Source organism: Stegostoma tigrinum, chromosome 5 (genome assembly GCF_030684315.1).
Source record: "Stegostoma tigrinum isolate sSteTig4 chromosome 5, sSteTig4.hap1, whole genome shotgun sequence".
Classification (NCBI taxonomy): Eukaryota; Metazoa; Chordata; class Chondrichthyes; order Orectolobiformes; family Stegostomatidae; genus Stegostoma; species Stegostoma tigrinum.
Genome location: NC_081358.1, coordinates 60414502 through 60437539, shown reverse-complemented (window position 1 = coordinate 60437539; position 23038 = coordinate 60414502). Strand labels below are relative to the sequence as shown.

The 23038-nt window shown below is 41.4% G+C and overlaps 1 protein-coding gene across 1 annotated transcript in view; it reads right to left on the bottom strand.

Moving 5' to 3' along the window:
* Positions 1-6105: 6105 nt before the first annotated feature.
* Positions 6106-23038, bottom strand: part of LOC125451996 (cytosolic non-specific dipeptidase-like) — a 42619-nt gene continuing 25686 nt past the window's right edge. The window contains exons 8-11 of the mRNA XM_048529846.2: positions 20239-20403; positions 18783-18924; positions 12822-12969; positions 6106-11060 (exon numbers count right to left, since the gene is read on the bottom strand). Coding sequence (XP_048385803.1) covers positions 10994-11060; positions 12822-12969; positions 18783-18924; positions 20239-20403 — 522 coding nt within the window. The 3' untranslated portion in view covers positions 6106-10993. The remainder of the gene's footprint in view (positions 11061-12821; positions 12970-18782; positions 18925-20238; positions 20404-23038) is intronic.

The following is a 23038-nucleotide window of genomic DNA, read 5'->3' as shown; positions in this document are numbered from 1 at the left end:
AAAAATTCTGCCCTCAATGAAGTAATTTGGTCTAAGTTGAAATAGGATTCCCATACAAAGATCCATTAATATTGACAACAAATTATTTTAGACTTGTACGGCTAAATGATTAGCAGGACCTGACCAATCAGCCTGAAGCAGCTTCCATTAGGTTCCTGCTTTCTCCAAAGGTTGTGATCTGATCTCACACAGAAAGTAAAGCTGAGAAAGATTTAACTAAAAGATTACTATTAGTCAGTAAAATTGTACAATATTTTACTTTAGTGTGAAAAGTTCTCTTTTGCTGATGTAATACTGTTTAGTACTTTGAATATTTCCAGTACCTCATCTGTGGCAATCAATGATACAAATATCTCAGCAAGGTACCCAGCAATTTCTTCCCTAGCTTCCTACAGAGTTCTAGGGTACACTTGATCTGATCCTGTGGATCTATCCACCTTTATATGTTTTAAGATGTCCGTCACATCCTCCTTTGTGATATGGACATTTTTCAAGATGTCGCTATTTATTTTCCCACATCAAAATTTTTGATGTCGAGAAAATATTGTCCTTAGTCCTTATTTAATATAAGAAATAATGGCACAGACTGATTGAAATTTGCTGTTCTAACACTTAATGCTGCTATTTTGTGTGAACTCTGAAGGTTGGGAAGTTGACTGCAAAAAATTCTTGAGACTTAGAAAACAAAACTCTTCTAAGTTGAACCAAAAATTGAATTCTTGTAGAGTGGTGCCCTCTAATGTCTGACTCATGATATTGTACATACTGAACACATCAGAAACAATTGTAAAGGGTATGTGGGAAAGGACTGCTCCGAAAAATAGACTTTAATATTTCATACTTAAGATGTTTCTGACTAATTCACTGACAACAACCATACATTACAGAACACAATCTTTATTTAATTCTGGCTACAGGTGTATGGCTGCAATGTTGACTCTTCTATTTTCCCCAGCAATGCTGCCTGATCTACTTAGTGTTTTCAGCAGTTTAATTTTTTTTCTCAGGTTTTCCTCCAACAACTTACCCACCACTCATGTCAGGCTCACTAGACTATAGTTTTCTGACTTTTCCTTATCAACTTTCATAAATATTAGCACCACGTTAACTAACTTCTAGTCTTCCGGCACCTCATCTGTTGCAATCAATGATACAAATATCTCAGCAAGGGACCCAGCAATTTCTTCCCTAGCTTCCTACAGAGTTCTAGGGTACACTTGATCTGATCCCATGGATCTATCCACCTTTATGTGTTTTAAGACGTCCATCACATCCTCCTTTGTGATATGGACATTTTTCAAGATGTCGCTATTTATTTTCCCAAATTCACTATCTTCCATATTCTTTTTAACAGTAAACACTGATGCAACATACTTGTTTAGTATCTCTCTCATCTCCTGTTGTTCCAGATATAGGCAGTCTTGCTGAGCTTTAAGGGGCCCTATTCTCTCCCCAGTTTTCTTTTTGTCCTTAATGTAATTGTAGAATCCCTTTGGATTCTTCTCAACTGTATTTGCTAAAGTTATATCATATCCCCCTTTTGCCCTCCTGATTTCACTCTTAAGTTTACTCTTACTGCCTTTATACTGTTCTAGGGAATCATTTGATTCCTGCTGTCTATACCTGACACATGCTTCCCTCTTATTCTTGAACATAACTTCAATTTCTCTAGTTATCCAGCATGCACCACACCTACCAGCCTTGCCCTTCACCCTAACAGGAACATATTGTCTCTGAACTCTCATGATCATATTTTTGAAGGCTTCCCGTTTTCCAGCTGTTCCTTCACCGGCAAACATTGGCCCCCAAACAACTTTTGAAAGTTCTTGCCTAATGCCATCAAATTTGACCTTCCTCCAATTTAGAACTTTAACTTTTAGATCCAGTCTACCCTTTTCTTAAAACTAATAGAGTTATCGTCAATGGGCCCAAAATGTTCCCCCACTGACACCTCAGTCATCTGCCCTGCCTTATTTCCCAAGAGTTACTCAAGTTTGGCACCTTCTCTAGTAGGTACAACCAAATACTGAATTAGAAAGCTTTCTTATATATACTTAACAAATTCCTTTCCATCCAAACCCTTAATGTTATGGCATAATGCTATGGCAATCCCAGTTAATGTTTGAAAAATTAGAATCCCCTACCATATCCACCCTGTTATTCTAACAGATAACTGAGAATTTACAAGTTTGTTTTGCAATTTCCTGCTGACTATTTGTGGATCGGTAGTATAATCGAAACAATCTCTTTTTTATTTCTCAGTTCCATCCAGATAACTTCCCGGGACACATTCCCAGAAATATCCTCCCTAAATACAACAATAATGTCATTCCTAATCAAAAACGCCACGCCCACTCATCTTTTGCTCCCTTTTTGAATTCTTCCTAAAGAAGCTATACCCTGGAACATTAAGCTGCCAGTCCTATCCATCCCTAAGCCATGTCTCTGTAATTGCTATGATATGCCAGTGCCATGATCCTAACCATGCCTTGAAGTCATCTGCCTTACTTCTTAGGCCTCTTGCATTGAAATAAATGCAGTTTAATTTATCAATCCAACCTCATTCTCTACGTTGTTCCTGCCTGCCCTGTCTGTTTGACTTGCGCCCTTTCCCAAATGTAGCAGTCTCAGACTGACATCTTTTGTCACTATCTGCTTGGGTCCTAGTGTCCCCTCCTTGATTCCTCACACCTGCTTACTAGTTTAAATCCTCCCAAGCAGCTCTGGCAAATCTGCCCGCCAGTATATTAGTTCCTTTCTAATTCTGGTGCAATTCATCCTTCTTATACAGATTACTCCAGAAGACATTCTAATGATCCAAAAATGTGAATCTTCTACACCAGCTCTTCAGCCTCATATTCATCTGCTCTATCCTCCTATTCCTATCCTCACTAGCTCATGGCATTGGGAGTAATCCAGATATTAACCCTCGAGGACTATTTTTGAAATTCCTGCCCAACTTCCTATATTCCCTCCTCAGAATCTCATCCTTTTCTCTTCCTATGTTATTAGTTCCAATGTGTAAAATGACTTCCTGCTAGTCCCTCTCCTCTTTGAGAATATTCTGTACCCTCTCTGAGATATTTTTGACCCTGACTCCACAGAGGCAACACACTATTCTGATGTCTTGCTGTGGGCTGCAGAAATGTCTGCCTGTGCCTCTGACTAGAGAATCCCTTATCACAATTGATCACTTGAAACGTGGCATACCTCTTGTTACATTAGACCTAGTCTCAGTAACAGAAATAACACAGTGTGAAGCTAGATGAACACAGCAGGCCAAGCAGCATCAGAGGAGCAGGAAAGCTTGACGTTTCAGGTCGGGACCCTTCTTCCCGACTCGAAATGTCAAGTTTTCCTGCTCCTCTGATGCTGCTTGGCCTGCTATGTTCATCCAGCTTCACACCGTGTTATCTCAGATTCTCTAGCATTGGCAATTCCTACTACCTCAAGTATCAGAAACTTGGCTGTCAGTGCTACATTCCCTTGAGAGTCCATTACATTTCCCAAAATAGCATACTTGTTTGAGATATGGATAGCCACAGGAGACTCCTGTACTACCTGCCTCCCTCTCCTACATTTCCTGGAGGTCACCCATCTACCTGACTGTTTCTTCGGTTTATCTGCCTCCCTGCAACTGCTATCCATCACACCCCTCTAGCTCCTAAATTCCTCATTGCCTCTAACTGCACTCCAACTGATTCATGCAATCCAATAGAATTCACTGTCAAAAATACTTCCTGCAGACGTAATCATCAGTAACATGGAAACACTCCCTAATCTCCCACATCCAGCAGGAAGAGCATATCACTCTACTAAAGACCATTTTTGCATTCTAACAACCTTTGCACCCAGAAAATAGAACAGTCTTACTGCTCTAAAAGCACTGGTCCAAGCTAGCCTAGTACCTGTTTTTATATTTTTAAAATTTAAATAAGAGATTGATCTCAATAAAAACATATAATCAAAAATCCCCACTCTACTCACTATTGTAGATTTATAAAGAAAAACAGTCAGGTTTCACTTTAAAAGGCCACTTATCTGCCCCTCTTCTGCGAGCTCCCACACATAGGTTTCTCCAAGGTCAGCTGTGAATTTTGCTGTTCGTTTATATTTCTTGGAATGAACTCCGATGTCCAAATATACTTGAAACCAGACAGCAAATGCAGCAGCTGTGCAGAATACTGCTGCATCGAACAACAGTGCAGGTTTCTTTCTCCGTTTGATTCACTTCCCATGTGTTCACTACCTTTGTCTGTCTTCTACCTTTTTAAAGTGCCATTGTTTTGATCTTTTTTCCCAAAATTCCAAAACAATTTAACCACTAATAAAACAGTAATTACTGCTGCTAGAATACAAGGAAACACTGAAAATACATCAAAGAAGGAGCAGCAACTTTTTTTTCCCTGTCCTCCAACTTGGATTACCTCTTTTAAAAAAAAACAAAAATGCAAACACCAGAATGATCAAAATCCCTGGGTTTAAGTAGTATTCACCACCACAGGTAGCTATTCTCCAACTCAAGCAAGTCTTGATGGGCTCTTTGTTGTATGTTGCTGAGACCTAGCTGAGGAGACCCCTGTGTTGCTAAGGGCTAGCTAGGGAGCAATGTGCTGTTGAGGCATGGAGGATGAATCAGTGACACAAAGAGGGTGGGATTTGCTTGGAATCACAGACAGAGGGAAGAATACATGACAAGTGCTTTGTACCAGTGTTTGCCCAAGAAAAGTAATCTGACAAAATATCAGCAGAAGCCGAGATAATGGAGGTAATGAAAAAATAAAATACTGCAGGTACTGGAAATCTGAAACAAAACAAATATTGCTAGAAATAGTCAGTTGATCTGGCAGCATCAGAATTGGAGTTAACATTTTGAGTCAAGGACCTTTAATTAGAGTTCAGGTCATTGTCAACAAAGACAAATTCATGTGTTGTTCAAGGATAAAACCATCCCCCAGGCATAACCAGAATAAATACATCTTGCAGTGGGAATTCGGGCAAAGCTGTCCGTATTCCTTGTCATTACACTACTGAAAAGATCAGCAACTTCCAGTTTCTGTACAGGAGCAGAATATTATAGAAACTTAGATGTTACCAATGTTTCTGGAATTTTGGGCTAACTATATCTTTCTTTCTTGGCCATTAATTTTAGGGTTTGTGTGGGGACAGGCAATGCCTGTATCAGCATTTCTGTGAACTTAATATGGCCACCATCATATCAGAAGAACGTCTACATTGAATGAACTTGCCTGAATAGCTATGAGACACAAGTATCCGATATTTCAAGTAATTTTTGACTGCACGAATTTGTTAACATCTAAATTATTTTTAAAATAGTTTTGCTTACCCTCATAGTAATTTAATAGCTGCTGAGCATATTTCACCACTTTAGAGGGCAGCAAAAATAAAATGAAAAATGTTGGTCTCACATCATGTGTAGATTAGACTGGAGAGATGTGGAAAATTCATTTTGCTGAAGGCCATGTACTAAACATTTAAAAAAAACAGAGAATGCTGGAGAGAATCAGTATGTCTGGCAGCTTCTGTAGAGTTAACATTTCAAGTCCAGCATGACTTTTGGAAATGGGAGGTGTTGGATAATGATTTTCTTTTATATGCTTTCAACAAGGTAGAGGCCAAGTGCAAAAGACAAGGGGTTGCAAATAGTGGAAGAAGAGGGGAAAAAAACCAAAAACATTGCACATTAAGGGTGAAAGGAAAAGAATAGATCCTCTCTACTACTGCATTCATGATGTCACTTTTATTCCTGAGAATTTGGGTTTTCTAAAACAATCTTCTGGTTTGATCATTTTCTTTCACTTGTGAGTCCACAATTTTATTGATTTCAATGAACTGATCTGTCGTTTAATGATCAGATTCATCAAATACAATTACCATTGTTTCTTGGGGCTGGGTAATGATACAGTGAGCTCCCCAGAACCTCTGCGATTTTTGATCGAAATGAACAGTTCACTTGGGAGGACAGAACATTGATACCGTTAAAAAGTGAAATATATTGCTGAATTTGTTTATCTTGTGCTCATCAAGAGATATGCAAAAATGGTATATTTCAAACACAATGATTTATACAACTAGAGAAAGGGATCTGTTACTTCAGCGATAATTTATATCAAAGATCTAAAATCAGATGTTTACAGTACAATTCCACAATGCATATGCAGGGTACATTAAACTTGGGACTATTATGAAAAAGGGTTGTCTTAGAACCCAGGAGGACGTAGGTAAGATATTGGCATGGGTGGACACAAGAATCTGGAGTCATTAGCTTACAGGGAGATCACTCAATCCCATTTCCTGCCTTTGTTGTTTCTATTTAGTGTTCTTCCATTTTCTGTTTGAAATCATTCATCAGTTCTGCCCCCACTCCCATCACAGCAGCAAATTCCAGGCCATTACTATTCACTGTTTGTAAATCATCTCTGAATGTTAGAATTGTTACAATGAAAGAGGCGATAATTCAGCCCACTATGTCTGTGTAGGCTCTCTAAATGGGCATATTGCCTATTGTCACTGCCTTGTCAACTCCCCATTTCCCTGCACATTCATTCTAGATGACTAATTCCCTTTTAAATGCCTTGATTGAGCCTGACCCCACCAAATTCTCAGGCAGTCCATTCCAGACTTGAGCCACTCACTGTGTAAGAATATCTTTCTTTATGTTGCCGTTGCTCCTTTTGACAATTTCTCCAAATCTGTGACCCCTCATTCTTCATCTTTTCATGAATGGGAATATTTTCTCTCCTTTGCTCCTTCCAGACCTCTCATGATTTTGAATATTTCAACTAGACCTCCCCTCAGCATTGTCTTCTTCAAGGAAGACAGCTCCACCTTCTCCAATCCAACTTCATAACTGAAATCCCTCGTCACTGAGATTATTCTTTGAAATGTCTTCTGCATGCTCTGCAGTCACACCTGTATGTCTTGACCAAAATCTTTAATCTGTTTATAAATATCTTACCAATATCTTAAGTTTAGCTTAATCCTCTCCAACAATAATATTCCCCGACCCCCTTACCTTGCATAGTTTCTTTTCTCCTCGTGAAAATGCCTTTAAATCGTGAATGCAGCATGGATTACTGTAAAAGGGAGGTTGGGGCAAGGGGATGTGAGCTTCCAGCAGTGATTCTGTGTTGTATAGAGTAGAAGCTGTACAGTACAGAAACAGACCCTTTGTTTCCAAATTGTCCATGCCAGCCAGCTATCCTAAATAAATCTAGCCCTATTTGCCAACATTTGGCTCATATCCCTCTAAACCCTTCCTATTTTTTTTACATATCCTGATGCCTTTTTGGTGTTGAAATTGTACCAGTCTCCTTCACTTTCCCTTGCATCTCATTCCATACTCACACCACCCTCTGCATGAAATGGTTGTCCCTTAGGTCCTTTTATATCGTTCCTCTTTCATTTTAAACCAATGCCCTCTAGTTTTGGACTCCCCTACACTGGGAGACAAATGTTGCCTATTCACCCTATCCACACCCCTCATGATTTTAAAAGCCTCTATACGGTCACTCCTCAGCCTCAGATGTTCCAGAAAAAATAGCCCCAACCTATTCAGCCTCCCCCTATGGCTCAAACCCTCCAACCCTGTCAACCTCCTTGTAAATCTTTTATGCACCCTTCCAAGTTTAACAACATCTATCCTATAACAAGGAGACCAAAATTGAATGCAGTATTCCAAAAGTGGCCTCACCAATGTTCTACACAACCACACGATATCCCAACTCCATACCCAATGCACTGACCAATAAAGGCAACTGTACCAAATACTTTCTTCACTACCCTGTCTACCTGTGACTCCACCGTTCACAAAGTATGAACTTGTATCCTGAGGTCTTTTTGTTCAGCCACACTCCCTCAAGACCCTTAAGGCTTTTCAGATCAGGTCGACTCAATGTTTGTGAAGAGGATAGAATTGGAAGTCCAGGCCAGTAACAGAGCTCTGGGACAGAGTATGTAAAAATGGTTAAGGTTAAAAGGTGCATGATTGCCACTTCTTGGAAGATTTGGCCTATACATGTTGGAATTAATATATTGAGAAAAATTTTAGTATTTACTAATGACACCAAACTAGGATTCTTAACAGTAAGGAAAATACTATTCAATAAAAACTGGACTCAGGCTCAGAAAACAGGCAGACAACTGGCAGACTGAATTTAAGTGTGTATGGTGATGCACTTCAGCAGACATTTAGTGACCAGAACTGGATGCAATGTTCCAGTTACAACTTAACGGAGCTTCTATTGTTCAACATGACTTCCCTGCATTTACAGTCAATACCTTTACAAGACTAAGATCCCATATCCTTTGCTAACAATCCCAGCCTTACATAAATTTGCCATGTGGACTCCACAACCTCTGCAGTAGAGAATTCCATGGATTCTTAACTCTAAGTTGAGGAAAAACTTCTTCACTTAATCCTAAATGATCAGTTCCTTATCCTGAGGTGATATCAGGTGTTTTAGATTCCCCTGATCAAAAGGATCTTCATGTGAAGTCCCTTAAGAAGTTTGAATGTTTGAATGAGATTGCTGTCATTCCTATAAATATTAGAGGGTATAGACCTAATTTACTCAGCCTCCTATCATAGAACAGGATAAGCAAAAGGGCAAGATACTCCATGTGGCGCTCCTCTGCTGACCAGTTCCTTTCCCTTTCCCCTTTTCTTTCTCTCTCCCTCTTCCACTGGCAGTATTTCCCCCCTCAACTATTTTTAACTCTAGTCTGAAGAAGGAAGTCACCTCTAGTGACCAGGCGGAAGCTGAGCACGAGGGGCTATGTCCTGCAGTGGATGTGGAGTGTGTGGGCCGGAGAGACGTGGGTCAGAACATGTACCTAATGAACATGTACCCTGAAGGGGCCAAGGAGACTACAGGGCTAATGGTAAGATTCTTAGTAGTGTAGATGAGCAGAGAGATCTCGGCGTCTATGTACACAGATCCTTGAAAGTTGCCACCCAGGTTGACAGGGCTGTTAAGAAGTCATAGTGTTTTAGCTTTTATTAATAGAGGGATCGAATTCCGGAACCAAGAGGTTATGGTGAAGCTGTACAAAACTTTGGTGCGGCCGCACTTGGAGTACTGTGTGCGGTTCTGGTCACGGCATTATAAGAAGGATGTGGAGGCTTTGGAAAGGGTGCAGAGGAGATTTACTAGGATGTTGCCTGGTATGGAGGGAAGGTCTTACGAGGAAAGGCTGAGGGACTTGAGGCTGTTTTCATTAGAGAGAAGAAGGTTGAGAGGTGACTTAATTGAAACATATAAAATAATGAGGGTTCAATAGGGTGGATAGGGAGAGCCTTTTTCCTAGGATGGTGACGGCAAGCACGAGGGGGCATAGCTTTAAATTGAGGGGTAAAAGATATAGGACAGATGTCAGAGGTAGTTTCTTTACTCAGAATAGTAAGGGAATGGAACGCTTTGCCTGCAACAGTAGTAGATTCGCCAATTTTAGGTACATTTAAGGCGTCATTGGATAAGTATATGGACGTACACGGAATAGTGTAGGTTAGATGGGCTTGAGATCGGTATGACAGGTCGGCACAACATAGAGGGCCGAAGGGCCTGTACTGTGCTGTAATGTTCTATGTCTATGTCCCAGCGCAGTGGAGGAGCTGCATACTCAGAGCAACAGCTGACAGAGAGAGAGCGATGTTTGATGGGAGGTTTCTTCAAGAATTCTTCTAGAATCTTCTAGCATTTTTAGAGACAATGGCTGAGTTGGTTGGCCTGAGGGGCCTGGAGGTGGGAGGCTCTTGTTTTCCACGTGGAGTAGGCCCCCAAAAGCAGTGCGGCTCAAACTGTTGTAGCCTGGAGCAGGACTCTGGTGTTGGTATAGCAGCGAAGAAGGAAAGTTGGATTCTCGAAGTTATGATTAGATTCGATTCCCTACAGTGTGGAAACAGGCCCTTCGGCCCAACAAGTCCACACCGCCCATTGCAGCATCCCACCCAGACCCATCCCCCCCATAACCCACACACCCCTGAACACTACGGGCAATTTATCATGGCCAATCCACCTAGCCTGCACATCTTTGGACTGTGGGGAAGAAACCCACGCAGACACGGGCAGAATGTGTAAACTCCACACAGACAGTTACCAGAGAGCGAAATCGAACCCAGGTCCCTGGAGCTGTGAGGGTGCAGTGCTAACCAGTGAGCCACCGCGCTGCTTTATTTATTTTATTCTACGAATGGTGCTTATGTATGAGTGATAGTGCTTGTTTTTCACTGTGTTTTATTGTGAATGTACATGATGATAAAGGATAATCATTTCAACCTCAACTTATAGTCTGTGGCCCTTGCAGCACTCTGTTATTTGTTCCATATCAATGAGAAAACATACTATTTAGTTCAAGCTTTCTGTTCATTAGCTCTTTTCACGATAACAATCACCACAACTCATTTTGTCCATTAAGCTTTAGTGTGACACCTTATTAAATGCCTTTGGAAATCTAGGTGTACAACATCTCCTGGCTCACCCTTAAATTGATCATATATGGCAGGTGATGGTTGAAAATGTTGGCTTCAGGTTGATAGTGGCTGGTCTGTTGCGTTAAATTCCAGTTTATAATTCAGTCTAGTTAAAGCAAGCCACTGAAGCGAAACAGAAATTTGGCTATGACTCCTAGTTTCATGCAAAGTGGCTATCTTGATAGAGCGGCTTTTATGGGGAAATTGCAGTATCCCTATCTGTGGGACAAGATGCTTGGGTTCAAGTCCTACCCACTTCAGAGAGATGTAATAACATGTCTGAACAGATCAAGATATTTTTGAATCAAAACTGACCTTATTAGTTACATTCTGAAAAAAAAGTCCATAAACTTAAATATTTACACTTTTGTTGCAGAGTGTTGTAATTTGTATCAATAAACACATTCAGTAATAATGTCTACGTATAGTGTAGAATTAAAGTAAAGTAATTAGGTCTAGATTTTAGAAATCGTTTCAGCAATTCTATCAAGCCAGTAGGTCTCATTTCAAAGAAGAAAGTTCATGGAAGTAAGCACCAAACACCTTGATTCCCTGAATGTAGTTGATCCTGTTGGAAGAACAATAACAATTGTAAGAATCTGTATATTTAAACATCTGTCATGCCTCAACTCTTGCCTATCATTTTTTCCAGCTTGAACAGTGCCCCTCAAATAGTGTTCCTCCAGTCTCCGTTCCACTCGACAGATCAAGTTCCACACCCAGGCTCCCATATTCCAACCCTGCCTTTAAAACCCACCTCTTTGACCAAACCCCCCACATCCTGACCCCACCCAATTTGTTCTTTTGTTTGATTCCTCTTTGGTGAAATGCCATGAGATAATGTCCTACAAGAAAGGCAATACATAAATAGAAACAGATATTCTATACAACTTTCAAAGTATAATGTTAAATTTTAGAAGTGATAAAGCAGGTTTAAAAAATCTAAATGGGGCAAATTGAAATAGAATAAAATGCCCTTACAAAGTGAAGGCTGAAGCTGGTTGTATGCTTGGTTACATTGATGCATTAAAGGGAAAGCTAAATTCTAATTCCTTTCTCTATATTATAAGTACCTACTGGCAAAAACAAAAAATACTGGAGACATTCAAGAGGTTTGGCAGCATCTATGGAGTGTGAAACAAATCTAAAGTTTTTCAGTCTGATAGGACTTTGTAGGAGCTGGGATCACATTAGACTCAAAATGTCAAACTCTGCTTCTCTCTCCACAAATGCTGTCAGATCTGCCGAGTTTCTCCAACATTGTTTGTTTCAGATTTTCAGCATTTGCAATATTTTGCTTTTGAAGACAGTCTTGCTGTCATGAGTGGGGATGAGGATTTATTAATCAAATTTTTAAAAATTCACAAGGTGTGGGCTTTGTTGGCTAGGCCAGAATTTCTCACCCATCTCTAGGTGCCCTCGAGAAGGTGATGCGCTGCCTCAGGACATCTGCTATGATCTTAGGATCAAAGTTCCAGGATTTTGAGTTAGTAACACTGGCGATCCATTTCCAAATCAGAATAATGAGTGGACTGGAGGTGAATTTGCAGGTGATGGTGCTCCCATCTATCTGCTGCCCTTGTAATCCTAAATGGTAGTGTTTGTGGATTGGAAGATGTTGTTCTGGTGTGGGTTTATTTGTTACAGTTAGAAACAGGTAAATTCTTAAATACAGCTTAATTTACAGGGTTTTCATTTGAAAAGATAGATTTCCACCATACATAAACCTGAAACAACTTAGCTGTTCCACGTAAGTATTTTGACTGTTCTAAGAGTACAGCAGGAAGGTTACAGATACGTTTAAAAAAATTGACCCCCTCAGAATGAAGGGAACTGTCTATATCCACCTCATGTGTTGTGTTATACAGGTAGAGGGATTGGCATTGGGAAATGAGAGGGGTAATTGAGAACATTAAAAGGGAATGTGTGGATGTACTTAGTTTTTTTTTAAACAAAGTAGCAGACTAACTAGACAATAGTACAAAATCTGATTTGGCTCAGTGTCCTGTGATATATATTTTGGACAGGGTGGGGTGTGGTGGCAGGAAGGAGGAAGTAGGGAAAGGACATAACTAAAACACATCTGTGATTCTTGCTTAGTCTGCAAGTTTATGTGAATATCCCATAAATACAGGCTTTAACCTCCCTATAGAGGTCAGAAAAACCCATGGACATTTGTCTGTACTTTTAAGAACGTGCTGAGCAGCAAGAAGCTGACATTATTTTGTATGAATGCAATTGTACAGATTCACAAATTAACAGAAGGACCGAATCAACACATTCATAGAGGCAAGTAGGGTCAATACTCAAGCAAAACATCTCCTCTTACCGGTCGATTTTCTCATTTTGTGAATGAGCCCCATCATCTGCAGCTCCAATTGGCAGTAACAGAACACTTTTTCCTGTAGCCTCCTGGAGTGTCAAGGTAACTGGAATACTCCCCCCTTCTCTGGTCATATCAGGTTCAACTCCAAATACTTAAGACGAAGAGAGCATTTCCAAGTTCATAATTGAAAACAAGATTAAAAATACACTAAATAAAAACTAAAAGAGTTGTGGATGCTGTAAATCAGGAACGAAAGCAGAAGTTGCTCGAAAAGCTTAGCAGGTCTGGCAGCATCTGTGAAGAAATATCAGAGTTAGTGCTTCAGGTCCAGTGACCCTTCCTCAGTTCCAAAGGTGACTGGATCCGAAATATTAATTCTGATTTCTCTTCAAAGATGTTGCCAGGCCTGCTGAGCTTTTGTTAAAAATACACTGCTAACATTAATCAGTTGCGTCATCACCACTGAGGGTCTGGTTTAAAGTGATAGAGTTCTACAGTGCAGAAACAGACCCTTTGCTCCAAGCTGTCCATGCCAACGAGATAGACTGGATTAATCCAGTCTATTTGTCAGCTTGTGGCCCACATCACTCAAAACCCTTCCTGTTCACATACCCATCCAAAAAGTTTAAAGTGTTGTACTTGTACCAGCCTTCACCACGTCCTCTGGCAGCTGATTTTAATCAGCATGTACCACCCTCTGTCTGAAAAATCTGCCCCTTTAGGTCCCTTTTAAATCTTTACCCACTCACCTTAAACCTATGTCCTCTAGTTTTGGACTCACCTTTCCTTGACGTTATCCATGCTCCTCATGATTTTATAAACTTCTATAAGATCACCCGTCAGCCTCTGACACTCCAGCCTATTCAACCCCTTCCTATGCTTCAAATTTTCCAACCCTGGTAACATCCTTGTAAATCTTTTCTGAACTCTTTCAAGTTTAACAACCTCTTTCCTACAGCAGGGAGACCAGAATTGAATGCAGTTTTCCAAAAGTGGCCTCACCAATGTCCTGTATAGCTGCAACTTGACATTCCAATTTGTAAACTCAATGCACTGACCAATAAAGGCAAGTGTACCAAATGCCTTCTTTACCACCCTGGCTACCTGCTGCTCCACTTTCAAGGAATGTGATCCTGCACCCATAGGTCTCTTTGTTCAGCAACAATCCCCAGGGTCCTATCAATAAGTGTGTAAGTCCTGCCCTGATTTATCTTATGAAATGCAGCATCTCACGTTTATCTAAATTAAAACTGCATCTGCCACACCTCAGCCCATTTGATCAAGGTCCCATTGTCCACTGAGGTAAACTTCTTCACTGTCTACTACACCACCAATTTTGGTGTCATCTACAAACATACCAATCATACCTCCTATGTTCACATCCAAATCATTTATATGAAATGATGAAATGCTGTGGAGTCAGCACTGTTCCTTCTGGCATGCCACTGGTCATAGGCCTCCAGTCCAACAAACAATGCCCCACTACCATGCTCTGCCTCCCAGCTTTAAGCCAATTTTGTATCCAAATGGCTAGCTACCCTTGGATTCCATGCAATCTAACATTGTTAACCGGTCTACCATGCGGAACCTTATCAAACGACTTGCTGAAGTCCAGAGACAATGGCCATTGCTCTGCCTTCAGCATTCTTCTTTGTCACCTCTTCAAAAAAATTCAAATTAGTGAGACACAATATCCAATGCACAAAACCATCTTGACTATCCCTAATCAGTCCTTGCCTTTCAAACTACATGTAAATCCTGTCCCTCAGAATACCCAATAACCTGCTCACAACCGATGCATGCTTACTGATTTAAAGGTGCCTGGCTTTTCTTTACCACCTTTCTTAAATAATGGTACTACACTAGCCACCATCCGGTCTTCTGGCACCTCACCTGTGGCTATCGATCAAATATCTCAGCAAAGGGCTCAGCAATCACTTCCCTAGGTTTTCACGAAATTCTGGGATACACCTGATCAGGTCCCAGGGATTTATCCACCTTTACACATTTTATGACGTCCAGCACCACCACCTCTTTAACATGGACATTAAGATATCACTATTTATTTCTCCAAGTTCTCTAGCTTCCAAATTCCACAGTAAATAGTGACATAAATACCTGTTTAATATCTCACCCATTCCTGTAGTTCCACACAGACAGCCTTGTTGATCTTTAAGGAGCTCTATTCTCTCCCTAGTTACTCTTTTGTCTTTAATATATTTGTAGAATCTCTTTGGATTCTCCTTAACTCTGTTCACTAAAGCTCTCCCACATCCCCTTTTTGCCCTCCAGATTTCCCTTGTGTATTCTCCTACTGCTCTTACACTCCTCTAGCGTTTCACTCAATCCCAGCTATCTATACCTGCCTTATGTCTCCTTCTTTTTCTTGACCACAACCTCAATTTCTCCAGTCATCGCACGTTTCCTGCACCTACTAGTCTTATCCTTCACATTAATAAGGAATAGTGTGTCTCTGGACTGTCATTTTTGAAGGCTACCCCCAAGACTTTAAAGCCTCCCAAGTAGCACTAGCAAATCTCTCCACTAGGATATCGCTCCCCTTTCAATTCAGGTGCAACCCATTCTTTTCATACAGGTCACTCCTACCCCAGAAAAGATTCTAATGATCAAAAAATGTGAATCCCCGCCCCCGTACCAGGTCCGCAGCCATGCATTCATCTGCTGTATTGCACATTTCTATTCTCACTAGCACGTACACTGAGAGTAATCCAGATATTACTCACCTTCAAGCCCTACTTTCTAACATTCTGCCTAATTTCCCATATTTTCTTTGCAGATCCTGGTCTCTTCTTCTATTGTTGGTGCCAACATGTCCAACAACCTGCTGCCTGTCACTGTCCCCTTTGAGAAAATTCAGCACCCTCAGAGACATCCTTGACCCAGGCACCAGGGCAGCCACACAAAATTCTGCCACAGAAACACTGATCTGTGCCCCTGACTAGACACAGCCCATCACAATCAAATCTTGAAACTGACGTACTCTTCATTACAGTAGAGCCAGTCTCAGTACCAGAAACCTGACTGCAGTGCTACTTTCACCGAGAACCCATTAGCCCTGACATTTTGCAAAATAGCATACTTGTTTGAGAAAGGGATAGCTACATGGGACCTCTGCACCATTTGCCTTTCTCTTCTGTCTTTCCGAGAGGTGACTAATCTACCAGTATCTGCGGTTTTTCTACCTTCCTCAAACTGCCATCCAAAACACCTTCTGGCTCCTGGTAATTCCTCACTGCCTCTAGCTGTTGCTCCAACTGGTTCAAAGGATTCATAACCAAACACTTCCTGCAGACGCAACCAGACACCCTTTCTGGACAGGTACATGGATGGGCAGAGAGAAAAGGGATACAGACCCTTGGAAAATAGATGACAGGTTTAGACAGAGGATCTCAACAGGCGCAGGCTTGGAGGGCCAAAGGGCCTGTTCCTGTGCTGTAATTTTATTTGTTCTTTTGTAACCATCTGGAAGACAGATTCTTCCTAATAATCCCACATCTGATAGGAAGAGTACATCTCTCTATTGAAGGCCATCTCTGCACCTCAAAAAATCTACAGACCCAAAAAACAGGGTTCTACTTTTCTAAAAACACTGTTCTAGGATAAATTCTACTACATTTTATTTGATAAAAATCTATCCACTAGAATTTCAACAGATGAAAATCCTTGCATAAGATGTTGTCACACATCAATGCCTCTAACCCAGCCTTAAAAATATGTATTTGTTTTGTCCTCTCTTTATTTCCATAATAAAATGTCACAAAAGATAGTTGGGTTCAATTTGTCAAATAGTCTAAATTGCAGGGTTTGGGATAGGTTGTGGAGTGGTGGTGGGAACATCAGGGTAAAACTTCGGATCTTATCTTATTCCATTCCCTTTGGCTTTGCATTATCAAGCCCGTCTCCACTTCCTTATTCCCTCTTGAACACACAACCTCTCTTGTCTTTTTCCCCATACTCCCCTCTTTGCTTTAAAGCTAATCACATCTTTAATGTTCCCAGCACTAGTGAATGTTAATTACCATGATAGATTAAGTCTTATGCCTGTCCACAAATGCTATCAGACTTCTGGTTTCTTTCCCCATTTGTGTTTCAGATTTCCAGTATCCATAGTATTTTGCTCTTTGTGAAGGATAACTGATCCTGAAGAATAGAACTCTGGTCCATTAGATTACATACACACTCATTAAAAGTAGATAAGGAAGGTAACAGCAGACACACTATTGTTGTAGTTCATTAGGAAATAGTGCCAGTTGATTGTCAAGCAGCTAATGTTAATAAAAAAGGGTAATTGAGCACATTTAGACAAATACAAACCAGATTGTGTTTTTAAAAACACAAAGAACTGCGAATAGTGGAAATCTGAAACAGAAACAGAAATTGCTAGAGACACACAGCAAGTCCAGCAACATCTGTGGAGACAAGGGGGAGTTAACGTTTCGGGTCCAGTGACGGAGTTAAGTGAGTAGGATCAGTTCTGAGATAATAAAATGTGAGGCTGGATGAACACAACAGGCCAAGCAGCATCTCAGGAGCACAAAAGCTGACGTTTCGGGCCTAGACCCTTCTTCAGAGAGGGGGATGGGGTGAAGGTTCTGGAATAAATAGGGAGAGAGGGGAAGGCGGACCGAAGATGGAGAGAAAAGAAGATAGGTGGAGAGAGTATAGGTGGGGAGGTAGGGAGGGGATAGGTCAGTCCAGGGAAGACGGACAGGTCAAGGAGGTGGGATGAGGTTAGTAGGTAGGGAGGCGGGGGTGCGGCTTGGGGTGGGAGGAAGGGATGGGAGAGAGGAAGAACAGGTTAGGGAAGCAAAGACAGGTTGGACTGGTTTTGGGATGCAGTGGGTGGAGGGGAAGAGCTGGGCTGGTTTAGGGATGCGGTTGGGCAAGGGGAGATTTTGAAGCTGGTGAAGTCCACATTGATACCATTAGGCTGCAGGGTTCCCAAGCGGAATATGAGTTGCTGTTCCTGCAACCTTCGGGTGGCATCATTGTGGCACTGCAGGAGGCCCATGATGGACATGTCATCTAAAGAATGGGAGGGGGAGTGGAAATGGTTGGCGACTGGGAGGTGCAGTTGTTTGTTGCGAACTGAGCGGAGGTGTTCTGCAAAGCAGTCCCCAAGCCTCCGCTTGGTTTCCCCAATGTAGAGGAAGCCACACTCTGCTTTGCAGAACACCTCCGCTCAGTTCGCAACAAACAACTGCACCTCCCAGTCGCCAACCATTTCCACTCCCCCTCCCATTCTTTAGATGACATGTCCATCATGCGCCTCCTGCAGTGTCACAATGATGCCACCCGAAGGTTGCAGGAACAGCAACTCATATTCCGCTTGGGAACCCTGCAGCCTAATGGTATCAATGTGGACTTCACCAGCATCAAAATCTCCCCTTCCCCCACCGCATCCCTAAACCAGCCCAGTTCATCCCCTCCCCCCACTGCACCACACAACCAGCCCAGCTCTTCCCCTCCACCCATTGCAGCCCAAAACCAGTCCAACCTGTCTCTGCCTCCCTAACCTGTTCTTCCTCTTTCCCATCCCTTCCTCCCACTCCAAGCCGCACCCCCGCCCCTCCTACCTACTAACCTCATCCCACCTCCTTGACCTGTCCGTCTTCCCTGGACTGACCTATCCCCTCCCCACCTATCTTCTTTTCTCTCCATCTTCGGTCCGCCTCCCCCTCTCTCCCTATTTATTCTAGAACCCTCACCCCATCCCCCTCTCTGATGAAGGGTCTAGGCCCGAAATGTCAGCTTTTGTGCTCCTGAGATGCTGCTTGGCCTGCTGTGTTCATCCAGCCTCTCATTTTATTATCTTGGATTCTCCAGCATCTGCAGTTCCCATTATCTCGGATCAGTTCTGAAATGTGGACACTTGTCCTGTTATTGCATGTTAAGGTTGCTGTAAATTTAAAACAATTATTTAAATAAGATTCTGTCAAAAACCTGTTTTCATTGCATTTCTGCCAGCTTTGAAGTGAGGATGGTTATAGTCTGCCAGCCAGGCCTTTGCACCATGAGTCATGTAGACCTTCAGTTTGTTGGGACTTCCATATTCAGCAAAAATCCTCTTGATGTAATCTACAACCTAAAAAGTGAAAATGAATTCTTAATAAAGAGTATGGAGTGGGGAGGGGAAGAAAAAGCTGGAAAGCTGTCATTTATGTTAAAGGAAAAGTATTCAATTCCTCTGTAATTGTTAATCCAAATTAATCCGCAATCAGGTTTCAGAAAGATACACTTTAACCACTTAATGTGGAAATTAATAAGAGCAATTTGTTAGCGAAGCAGCTGTCAATGGCTGAACCTCAGACACTACCCTGAGGAACTTGTGCAGAGATGTCCTGCAGCTGGGATCATTAGCCTCCAACAACCACAACTATTTCCCTATGTGCCAGGTCTGGCTCTAACCAACAGTGAACTTTCCCTCCATTCCTATTCACTCCAGTTTCACCAGGTCATTTCAATCACCCGATCAAATGCAGACTTGAATTCAAGGACAGTCACTCTGACCTTGCCCTGCAATTTTATGCCTTTGTCCATGTTTGAACAAATACTGTAATGAGCGCAAAAGCTGACTGGTTCTGGTAAAATGTAAATTGAACCTTAGGGAGCAAATGTTTGGTGGGTACTGTGAGACAATCCTGTCGACTTTTATTCAATAGTAAAGGGAGGTAATTGGCTGGATTAACCCATTTTACCACTTGTTCCCTAAACCCACATTCTCTGATGTTATTTATCTATTACGGGGCACCTTAACAAAAGACTTTAGAAAATCCAGTTGAATTACATGTAATTTTTATCATCATTCACTCTGACTCCTTGCAGATTTCAATAAGGTTGATTAAGCAAGGGATTCACTTCAGAAATTATGATGACTACTCAATTATATTTCTCATTTCTACCTGGAAGTAAAACCATGCTTCCCAACCTTGATTTTGGCTGGTTTTGAACTGTTGATAAAGGACACTGTGCTAACACATTTCAGATCTCCCAGGTTTTGGTCATCCACTAATAACAAAACTAATCATTTTACATTTTGATCAAATTGAAAGAAATCCTAACATGATACTCAAACCAATCTGAACAGTCATATCAGGCTTGAAAAGCGAATAGAAGTTGGCAAATGTGCCCAGTTTCTCCAGCATTCTGTGTTTGTTTCAAGTTTCCAACATCCTTAGTATTTTGGTTTTACTTTTGAACTGCTAAGCAACAGATTTCATCGGATGTATTCCACCAGTTTAGCAGTTAGACGTAACAGATTCTGTACAAGGGTGCACAGAATGTACAAGTGAATGAGGAGGAAAAGGGTCTAAGATGATTGTATAAAACACGTGGAGATCTAATAAGACAGCATGTCTAAAGCAAACATCTGTTGTTTCCACAGTAAAAAATTCCATACCTGTTGCTCTACTACCACTGGATCCATATTAGGCACCAATCGAATGGAAAACTTTCCAATAACTTTCCTAGGAATTACAGTTTTACGTCCTGAACCAGCAAAAGCTCCCTCAATGCCATGTAAAGACAAGGATGGATATCTCCATCTATGCATCAGAATTTGTTCCTGTACGCAATAATCAAAAGGGGCACCACAGATTAACAAGGCGCGAAGATGAAACCATGAGTTGTGCAATGAACTTAAAATAAAGTTGTCTCAAAAACTAACATAAAAGTCAGATGTATTTCAGATTTTTAAAAAAAGTCTATTCTGGATTTCAGTATATCATGTTGTGGTGTCAAGTTGCCACATTCGAGCAAATTAAACAGTACCGTAACATTTGTAATTCAATACAAATTTAAATTCTGTTCTAATTCAGCATAAATGTCAAAATCCAAAGTTTCCTTTTAAAACAATTCTACTTAACTACTTACACAATAGTTAGCTAAATTTCAGCAATTTAAATGCATTGAACAAAAAACAAACAGAGGATAACAAAGAGAGAAATAAGGAAGGAGGATCTATTATGAAGGTACCCTAGCCAGTAATATTCGAAATGATACTAAAAGTTTCTTTCAATACATAAGAAACAAACGAAAGGCAAAAGTAGACATTGGGCCACTCCAAATTGATGCTGGAAGGCGAGTGATGGGAGATAAGCAAATAGCTGAAGAACTTAATAAGTACTTTGCGTCAGTCTTCACAGTGGAAGACATGAGTAGTATCCCAACAATTAAGGAGAGTCGGAGGCAGAGTTGAGTATGGTAGGCACTACAAAAGAGAAAGTGCTAGAAAAGCTAAAAGGTCTTAAAATTGATAAATCTCCTGGCCCTCATGGGCTACATCCTAGAGTTCTGAGGGAGGTGGCTAAAGAAATAGCGAGGCTTTGGTTGAGATCTTTCAAAAGTCACTGGAGTCAGGGAAAGTCCCAGATGATTGGAAAATTGCTGTTGTAACCCCCTTGTTTCAGAAAGGATCAAGACAGAAGATGGAAAATTATGGGCCGATTAGCCTAACCTCGGTTTGTTGTTAAAATTCTAAGGATGAGATTTCTAAATTCTTGGAAGCGCAGGGTCGGATTAGAACAAGTCAGCATGGATTTACTAAGGGGAGGTCGTGCCTGACAAACCTGTTAGAATTCTTTGAAGAGGTAACAAGTAGGTTAGACCAGGGAAACGCAGTGGATGTTATCTATCTAGACTTCCAAAAGGCCTTTGATAAGGTGCCTCACAGGAGGGTGTTGAGTAAGGTGAGGACCCATGGTGTACGGGCGAGCAATTGAGGATTGGCTGTCTGACAGAAGGCAGAGAGTTGGGATAAAAGGCTCTTTTTCGGAATGGCAAACGGTGTCCCGCAGGGTTCAGTGTTGGGGCCGCAGCTGTTCACTTTATATATTAATTGTCTGGATGAAGGGACTGGGGGCATTCTGGCGAAGTTTGCCGATGATACGAAGTTAGGCAGACAGGCAGGTCGTACTGATGAGGTGGGGAGGCTAGAGAAAGATTTAGACAGTTTAGGAGGGAGGTCCAGGAAATGGCTGATGAAATTCAACGTGTGCAAATGCAAGGTCTTGCACTTTGGAAAAAAAAATACAGGCATGGACTATTTTCTAAACGGTGAGAAAATTCATAAAGCCGAAGTACAGAGGGATCTGGGAGAGCTAGTCCAGGATTCTCTAAAGGTTAACTTACAGGTCGAGTCCATGATTAAGAAAGCAAATGTAATGTTGTCATTTATCTCAAGAGGGTTGGAATATAAAAGCAGCGATGTACTTCTGAGACTTTATAAAGCCCTAGTTAGACCCCATTTAGAATACGGTGTCCAATTTTGGGCCCCACACCTCAGGAAGGACATACTAGCGCTAGAGCGTGTCCAGCGGAGATTCACATGGATGATCCCTGAAATGGTAGGCCTAACATTCGATGAACGGCTGAGGATCCTGGAATTGTATTCATTAGAGTTTAGAAGGTTGAGGGGAGATTTAATAGAAACTTTCAAGGTAATGGATGGCTTAGAAAGGGTGGATGCTGGGAAGTTGTTTCTGTTAGGCAGGGAGACTAGGACCCGTGGACACAGCCTTAGAACTAAATGGAGGTCAATTTAGAATGGAAATGAGGAGACATTTCTTCAGCCAGAGAGTGGTGGGCCTGTGGGATTCGTTGCCACGGAGCACAGTGGGGCTGGGACGTTAAACGTCTTCAAGGCAGAGACTGATAAATTCTTGCTCTCGCAAGGAATTAAGGGGCACGGGGAGAGTGCAAGTAAGTGGAGTTGAAATGCCCAGCCATGATTAAATGGCAGAGTGGGCTCGATGGGCCGAATGGCCTTACTTCCATTCCTATGCCTTATGGTCTTTGTTTTTTTTATAAAGTCAACCCTTCTGCATGTTGAAAGGCAATGTTTTTCAGAAGGCCTGTATTTAAATATTTGCGAGTATTCTATGGAGGAATCAGCTACAGTTGATGTCACAAAAAATTTCTAACTTTACACTTAATGGCTAAGTTTGTAGATCGCTATAGTACATAAGCTTAGAAATTAATGGTCTGGATTTTGTCCTAGGAGGTTGTTAGGGCTAACCATGATACAGGAGTAAATCCTAGTGTCCCCACAGATACAACTAATCTCCTCCACAGGTTTTGAAACATTGGTATTAAGATACTCAGCAGGAGAGCTGTGAAGTTGCAGTGCTTAAACAGGACATGCTCGCTAAAGATAACAGAGTTTAGAGCTCCTCCATTAGAGAGTACATGCAATTTAATTC